This window comes from Corvus kubaryi, unplaced genomic scaffold (assembly GCF_017639235.1).
Source record: "Corvus kubaryi isolate FWS band 111438036 unplaced genomic scaffold, C.kubaryi_AGA036_p1.0 split3-73, whole genome shotgun sequence".
In the NCBI taxonomy this organism is placed as follows: domain Eukaryota; kingdom Metazoa; phylum Chordata; class Aves; order Passeriformes; family Corvidae; genus Corvus; species Corvus kubaryi.
In genome coordinates, this window is record NW_024582091.1 from 12,931,910 (window position 1) to 12,940,719 (window position 8,810).

At 39.4% G+C, this 8,810-nt stretch overlaps 1 protein-coding gene across 8 annotated transcripts in view; it reads left to right on the plus strand.

Annotated features, from left to right (window-relative positions):
• The window catches only part of IRAK1BP1 (interleukin 1 receptor associated kinase 1 binding protein 1), a 33,391-nt gene that overhangs the window by 4,412 nt on the left and 20,169 nt on the right, over window positions 1-8,810 (plus strand). For 7 of the 8 annotated variants that reach the window (XR_006014144.1, XR_006014145.1, XM_042016762.1 and 4 more), the window contains exons 2-4: window positions 3,122-3,187; window positions 3,490-3,522; window positions 8,252-8,382. Coding sequence is in view for 6 of the 8 variants with exons in the window: in XM_042016762.1 (XP_041872696.1) it covers window positions 3,122-3,187; window positions 3,490-3,522; window positions 8,252-8,382 (230 nt within the window). In the remaining 2 variants the exon portion in view is untranslated. The remainder of the gene's footprint in view (window positions 1-3,121; window positions 3,188-3,489; window positions 3,523-8,251; window positions 8,383-8,810) is intronic. The other variant, XM_042016758.1, reaches the window with a different exon arrangement.

An 8,810-nucleotide genomic window follows, 5' to 3' on the forward strand; every position in this document is an offset into this window, starting at 1 on the left:
TGTTCCAGTTTGGGCAAATTTAGAAATATATCCTCTGAGAGAAGGCACAACCACCCCTCCCCCACCAGGTTCGGGAAAAAATAAATTTTCCTCGAAGGAAAGTGAAGAAGATAAAACTATTTATTTAACAAACACATGGGAAGGAAAATAATGTTAGATGGTAAAATCTTTCGCGGTAGAGGAAAAAACCTGGGAAAGTGTTCGAGTCCTCCCTTTGGTCTCCTCGGAGCTGGGGCTTGGGCCGGGGCCAGGCCCTCTGTGCCCGGTGGAAAGTCCTCCCAATGTGCTCTGATGTTACAGCAATCAAGCAGTCCAGTAGAAAAGGGGAAAAATCCGGAATTCCAGAGAAGGAAATCCAAAGTCCAACTCTCAGTCTCTCTCCAGAGAACAAGAAGAAGAAAAAACTGGCCAAAAACTGACTGGAAAAAAAACAAGCCGGGTGCTTCCTCCCTCCCCTGCCCCAGCTAGGGAAAAAAAAAAAAAAAACCTGCTATCTTTTTGTAACCTTGAACGAGCTGCAAACTGCTTTGAGAAAGTTTTGCTCAGTTTTTTCCTTCCCCCTTTCAGGCTCAGTTTAGAGGCATAGAAAGGCACAAAAATTAATTTCTGGGCATAGGCAGCGATATGGGATACACATCATAAGGTCACCCCAAGACACTTACCCATTTATTTTTTGCCTTGTTCTCTTCTGGGGAAAAGAGCAGTCATTCCTATAAACAGTCGGTGTCATGAGGGTGGGCACAGTGGTCCTGTGGCGAAGACATTGTTCAGAAGTAGCAGATAGGAGAAAGGGCTATATAAGGTTGTGTTCAGTTGAAAAGAGTGAAAATATAAAGCAAAGCACATTTCTAGACTTGGTGTTACAAGCTCGATGGGATATTGACTATCTTTTTCATCTGTGTTTATTTTAGAGTGCCTGCAGCAGTGATGTGATGCCACATAGAAAATAGGCTTTATAAGCAGAATTCAAGTGTGATTCTGTTAAGGGTTCTTCAATGGCTTCTGGGGTAATTGAGTTACCAATGTTGTTATATTCATTTAATTTTTTACTGTGATTCTTGGCCCACAGATTTAGAAAATGGAGAAAGTTATTCCAGATGTCCAGAACATCTGACACATCATAAGTGCAGCTTTCCCTAAGTCACAGTGAAAACTGTTTCTTCTGTGGCTGTTGTAATCAAATTGGTATTTCTTCAGACAAAATATGAATAGTAGACATAAACAGTAGGGAAGAAAGATTTTTGCTTTTGAACTAATCTCAGTCTTGATTCCAATTTAAAATCCTGTTGCCTCCCACCTGTCTTTTCCATATCTTTGTCTGAACACAGTCACAAATGGAAGCGAAGTATCGAACAGAAAATGTATCACAGAAGGCCACCTTGTTATGACTTCAGCAATTATTTCATCCATTTATCTTCAGTAACACATACAGCTACTGTCAAATTTGGTGGGATTAAAATTAGCTGTGAAGGAAATATTGTAATACATGGTACAAAATTATCTTTCACTCCATAATATTGATCTTGCCATAGCACCTGGTGCCACAGGATGGCAGTGTCCTTAAATACACAGGAACCTTGGGAGGGCACAGCCAAATTCCAAGGCTTGGATCTGCTCAGCAGGAAAGGGAACCTGTTTTTAAAAAGGATTAGGGAGAGGGGACAGGGGGAAACAAATGCCTTTTTTCTATCTTTACAGCTGTGTTACAGCACAGTTATTTCTGTAAGGTGCAAGTTGTAGAAGTTTGTGTTTTCTGCGTGGTAATTTCTGTAAGATATGCGAGACCTCTGGGAAAAAAAATCTTCCTTGTCAATTGTAATTGGATTCTATCATAAATCGTAAGATTAGCGCCATTTTGTAAATTAAATGAGCTGTTGGTGCTAGACTGTTTTGATCACTCTTTAGCAAACCACAGCCAGCCACATAAAAGAAAAAAATACAGCTTTTATGGACTACTGGTCCTTATTAATCCTTACCCTTACTAGAAAAGATTATCTGAAAATATCTAAAAATAGGACTGTTGTGCTTGAATTTGAGCACTACCAATCAATCATGTTACAAACTTTGAAATTTCAATTTTTTGTAGACTGCTGTGCAGTGGTAATAAAACCATATAATGTTTTAAAAGGAAAATGCTTCTCATGGTTAATGTCATAAACTTATGCATGCAGGCATGCTACATGATAAACTTGAAGATTTGAGCATCTGTAGGAAGTATTCTGACACAAAGCATCTTTTGAAATGTGCCAACATTGCAGGCAAATATTTCCTATGCAATTAAATTTAGTAAATAAAACTTCTTCAGTATCTGGAAGGCTGAGTATCTGCTTTACTACAGCTCCTGGGTGTTACATGCAAAGTTACAATTAAACTGTAGGCTGTGCTTTTTGCTATGTTAGAGTAATTTTACAATAAATTGTTCCTTCAAACTGTTTACTGCAGAGCAAAATGGGTGATAGAAACATGACTGTTAGACCACTAGCAAGCTGATCAAATATTCACATGTAACTGCAGTTATTCTGTATCTTCACAAGTTCAGTACCTTATTTATAAGTCCTACAGGATTTGCTAGTGCTCTGTGCAGCCATTCTGTTGATCAGTGCAACTGCTGTTGATACAGAGGTATCACTGGTGGAACAGCCTTTTTCAAGGGTTACCATTATGCCAGAATAATAGCTGTTCAGTCATTGTTCGTATGACCTTGCCACAAGCTGCTGCTGCTAAAATACCTTAAAATAGGGGCCTAAAAAGCACTTCTCACATACTAACTTTCTAAAAACAATTGAAGCTTCTAGATTTTTTGTACCAGGTGAATTTACAGGTACACACTAATATACACAGCTTCTACCTAGCAGCCACTTTTATGACCTACTTGTTCTCTTCAAGGGAAATGCAGCAAAATTACATTATAGAGCTACTCTGTAACTGACTTAGAATAATGCAAGAAGTCTTTAACATCCAGCTAGTTTTTAACTGAAGGTATTTGCATGGAAAATTCAAAATTTCTGTTGCAAAGTCATAAGTAATATGCCAAAATAGTTCAGCTTTTATAGGACACCATGTACATACAGCAGTGCTTAATTTCTGTCTTTTAAGATTATATTCCTCTACTTTGTTTTAGGAAGAAAATATGACTGTAACAGAAGATTTTAGTAGAGTAGAAAATACTTACCAAATGGAAGCAGAGGTATGTATTCAACCTAACCAAAAATAAAAATAAAATAAAAAGCTAAGAAATGTGTCAAGGACCTGTAAAAATTTGCAGACTATCTTTTCTTAGACCAAAGAGCATAAGGGCAGCATAGTCCAAAAAAACTATTTAATGACTACAGTTTATAGCAGAGTTCAGCTGCAGTCTTCTGTGTGTGCAGAACTTGTTTTCTTCTCAGATGAATGCTTTTTAAAAGTTACCTGATGCTACAGACTGGCATATTTGGTTCTGGGGCAATGTGAGCAGACCAACAATTCTGAACTCTCCTTCACCCACAGGCCTTCCTGCCCTCTGCTTCTTGCAAGGAGTTGGTAAGTTCAGAAAGCTGCCCCAGTTAATAACATTTTTTTTTCCCCAGGTCAGCTTTTATTTTTTTCATTATTTTAGCTCCTTGAACTGGGAGCAAATGCAAGATCTGCTTAGGCCACAGTTGCACAGGACCTGGATTTGTGTCTGTTCTATACAACTCTGCCATCAGCTTGCTTTAGGTAAAGCAAAGTTCATTGTTTCCTGGGTAATTGGCTCAGAATTCCGCAGGTAAAAACTGCTCTGTGAAATGCAGATATGGGAATAATCCCATTTAGTGTCTGCTAAAGGAAGTATATTTTCTTGCCCATTCATGCCATAGTAGCAAATAAATGCTGTGCTTGAAACATTCACTGAGGGAAATTATGTGTGTTTAGCTAATGTATTTTTTTAGAACATAAAACTTTAATCACTACCCAGCAACTTTAGAGATTCTTACAAAGTAAACCTGGAAGCCTGCATTAAAATGATAGCTGTTTTACAGAGCTGTGGTTTACAGTCCTCTTAAACAGGTTCAGCCTCCTTAGTTTGCTTGCTTTAAGTCACATTCTCATCTAAATAACACCAATAAATACAGAAATGATTGAGAATTTGGAGAACAAAGTTTGGATTTTAAAATGGTGTGCATCAGTGTCATGTTCTGAATGATTTTAACTTCCTCATGGAGACACCTGCTACCTTGAGAGCTAAAATCACCCTCTTTTTTAGATGACCTGTACTTAAAAATTAATAAAACTCTATTATTAATTATTATATGAATTATCTTTTAGGCTACAGACAAGCTTAGGCTTACAACTTCAGTCTTAAGTGGTAACTTAACCAATTATCTCTCTTCTGCTATTAGGTTTTATACAACAAGGATTATATGTGGAACGCTAATTGCTTGGATTTAGTGTTCACTTGTAAGCAGCTTGGACCAGCTTTAATTGCTGTTCCAGAGTTGTGTGGTTGCAGTTCCGGGGGTCGGAACTGGAAGAATCCAGCCACAGTGCTGCTGTTTTGGCTGCCCTGCACACTGAGGTAGCAGTGTGGCCACTCTTTATGCAGAGCTTAGTTTCTCCTTGCATTCCCTTTACATATATCCTTGTTTCATTAGTGCAGCTTCATAAACCAATGAAGTTCCATTGACCAGCATGTTTGCCTACTGTAGCAATATAAATGAATTTAAAAGGCACTTTCACTCACTTCTCTATTAAAGAGTTTGCCATTATATCTGTGTTATACTTAAAGTCTTGGAAGTCATGTGTTACTTCGTTCTATAAACTCTTTACCATTTGTCTACTGTCAAGAATTTTTAGAAGACTGAAGAATTCACAGGCAAATAGCTATTTTAAAGTATTATGAAGAATTCAAGACACTTTCAACTTAACGAGATAATTTTAATTCATGCTATAACAAAGGAATATATGCAGAAGAATAAAGTTGTGTATAAGATCACAAAGCTCTATAATATCTTTATCGTAACAGTTCACTTACTGCATGATGTTCTGTTGTGGTTTGATGTTGGCTAAGGCACCCACGGAAAAAAATCATCTATTTATTTTCCTCTGCTATAGCTGAGCAGAGGAGGGGAACTAAAAACTTAATTTTCATGAGTCAAGGATTATTGAAAAAAATTCTTTAAGGTAAAACAGGTTCAAAATTTAAACAGTATAAAGAAGATTTATTATTAACAGAATTAAAAGTAAAAAAGGTAATGAGAACTAAAGCAAACCTTCAGAACACCTTTCTTTCCCCGTCCCTCCCTCTTTCCACCGACCCCACAAGGAAACAAAACATGGGGTTTTGGTCAGTATTTCACTTCTTAAAAATCTTCAGTATGCTTAAGCAAAGAATTTCTTCTTCTGTGCTGTGGGATCCTTCCCACAGGAGATAGTTCTCTGCGAACCTTCCTAGTGTGGTTTTAACTTCCACAAGCAGCAGTCCTGCCCCAACCTGCTGCAGCGTGAGTCCCTCCCACAGGCCAAGCAGTCCTCCCAGAACTGCCTAGCAGGGCTCACTTTAGTTCATGGGGTTTAGTCTTTTAAGGATGAGCTGTTCTAGTTTGGAAGCGAAGGCTCTCTTCCTCTAGCTCTAAAAGCAAGGGTCATCTCTCTCTGTTTGAGTTCCTCACTAGATTACAGCTTTTCAGTATCCATGCGCTCCAGCGTGAGTACTCTTCCTCATGGGCTGCACATGGATCTCTGCACCCCCCTGTGCTCCTCATGAATTACAGGGAAAGAGTTTGTTGTATTATAGTCCTCACCACGGCTTGCAGGAGAATCTCAGCTCTGGCACTTGGAGCAGTTCTTCCCTCTCCTTTTCTTTCACTGACCTTGGTGCCACCATGTTGGTTCTCCTCACGTGTCCTCACTTTTCCTTTTTCCCCTGACTTGGAAGAAAGTTGGTGTCTGCAAGTTTCAGTTGAGAGGTTGATCTCGTCTGGGCTCCGCATCAGGGAATTGCTCTCCATGGCTCTCACTGCTGGCCACGTGGCCCCTCAGGAGGGCCCCAGCTGTGCGGGCCCCAGCAGCCACCTCACCACCCCTCGGGAGAAGAAGGAGAGCTTCCTGCCATTTTTCCTTTCTTAAATATGTCATCACAGAGGCATTACCAGCTTCTCTAATTGGGCTGGTAACCTGCCCATCATCAGAGCCTTCAGCGATTGCCTCTGTGCCAGACATAGAAGTTTTGAGCAGCTTTTCTCCTGCCCCCACCAAAAACCAGGCTGTGTTAAACCAACACGCATTCTGATAGGATGAAGATTATCTTGGTTTTGTGCATTTCTTAATACACCTGCCTCCTTATAAACCATAATTTCTTGTCATTTACAGCCTTATCCAAACCTTGGAATGTGTCTAATAGTTTTGCATAGCCTCATGTTACTTTTTCACAATTTTTAACCTTGATAACTGATGATGTTAAAACATTTCTTCGCATTTTAATGTTCAAGTATCTTCTGTAATTGTAACTGGAATTTATTAGATGTAGCTCTAAATGAAAATTGGGATTTTTTTAGGAGGGGGACAGCAAAATCAGTTATTGCTCAGTTGTTTTCTGTCCCTGAGGATACCTGATCAAGTGCTTTTTTTTTAACAATAAAGTTTCTGAGTGCCCAGAAGTGCCCCAGTCTGAGCAATTTATCTCCTGCTTAAGACCCGTTTTGTTTCATCATTGTTTTGTTTCATCCCCTAGAAGGAACAAATCTTGTAAATGCTGATGGCAAGCTGGAAAACACTATGACAGTCCTCATAGTGAGACTTTCCACAAAATACAGCTGCGACACTTTTCTGGCAAAACATCACAGGGGGTTGTATGCTTTTTATATGTATGGCAAAAACTCCCACTGAAGGAAAAAATGTAGGCATAGCCTCATCTTCAGTCTCTGTTCAATTGACACTGCACTTTCCAGAGCCACTGAACCAGTGCAAGGATCCAAGCCAGGATAAGGTTTAGGTACTACACCAAAACTCTATCAAGGGTAACGAGATGGGAGCATTAATTACTTTGTGATTATTGTCAATAACTACTTTTTACCTTTTATGTATACGAGGTAGCTCCCTCCTCTCTCACTGAGAGACTCAGCTTCCTTGAATTATCTCATTCTCCACAAGGTGAATCTCTGGTATGCACACAGGAAGCTGCTGCAGTGCAGCTGACATGGTGTAACTTGGATTTCTATGTCATATCCCTTCACTGGGGTAGATTGATGCATAGACTGCAGCAAACACAGGGGTATGTCACCGGTGTTGGCAGTAGAATTTTCTTTACTGCAGGTTTTTTCTTCCACTCCTGTGGAAGCTGTATTAGTATGTAAAAAGAAGGGAGTCGGGGATAAGAGAGAAGGTGAACTTGACTCGTGGTGAGAGCACTGTACTGGAAGTGAAGGTGAGGTTTTAGTTTTTCTAGAAAAAGAGTTAGGGATCCAATACTTCTGATTCCTGAATGCTGTATCAGCTCAGTGTCATTGCTTTAGTCCTGGCAGCTGAGCTCTGCCACAGAGAAAAGCTGGCTCCTGCCTGGAAAGTTGCAGCCTGCCTGGACTTTCCACCAGGAAAACTGTAGGGCTCTGGATTCAGGACTGATAGTGATGCCTGCTTCATAGCATTTGGAAAAGCACCTGAATTCCTAATGCGTCTTCATTTCATGCTTCTTAAAGTCAGAGACACCTTAGGTGTGTAAACTGTTTTAATCCAAGTCTGAAATGCCCAGCTCCCTCTCAGCACTGCAGTGAGTCTGTTCAGACAACACGGGATTTGGAGCCCACTGCAAGCTGAACTGAGCTCGGCTTAGCTTAATCTCATGGCTCAGGTTTCTTGAACCTAATACTTGGAATTAAAATGTCATTTTCCTTCATGCACAATGTTTTCCACATCATTTTGCTTGAGCTTCTGCATAATTAACATCTAGCAATCTAAAAAGGGAAGAACCAGGATGCATCTAGTCATGTGCCCCAAAGAGCACATTCATTCTTCAGATTGTCTACATACCAAGAATGCCATACTTCCTCAGAAAGCGATTTCTTAATCCTCCATTTTAAACCATTTAATGAACCTCTTCTGTTGCAAACCTAATGCTAGTCTCTAGGGCTGTATAGAAGCCTTACAAGTTCATAAATGTTGGAGTTATATACAGGACTAGTATGTTTAGTTACCTTGTAGATGTCTGGCTTTATACTGATTTAAATAAAAGTGTTGAGTCGTAGTGGAAAATGAAAATATTACTCATGTGATATCTGTGTTCACTCACTCCCAGGTCTGTATCATATTCAGTGATTTTGGAAAAATGCAGAGTGTTTGCAATCTACTCATTGAAAAATTAGGAACCTCTGTTACCATCAATCCACCTCATTTCTACCATACACCAGAAGCCATAGATACCCTTCGGTAAGTTCTCTCACACACCACAAATTTTACAGCCTCAGTTAATATGAATACATAATTTATGCTGTTTGCAATGGGAGCAAGTAGTTTCCTTCACACCTATTAATATTCATGTTAGAGATTTCAGTATTTAAGTATTACTTATAAATTAATGCTGTTCAGCCTAGAAGATAGAACTTGTTCTTGTCCCTCTGCAAAAGCAGAATGTAATAAAAATATTTTCCCACTGATTTCCACTGGAGTATAATCTGCTGTGAATCTTAGGTCAACAGAATTTGGCTTTGATTGCATCATCATATGTAGATTTCATTTGTATTTATTCATAAGGGTGCAAGTGTGTTACCAGATGCTGATAATTTTAAGTACTTTTGCCAATTCCCATTACTGTTAGCTGCTGACATGATCTGGAAAGAACCCTGTGTGGCACTTCC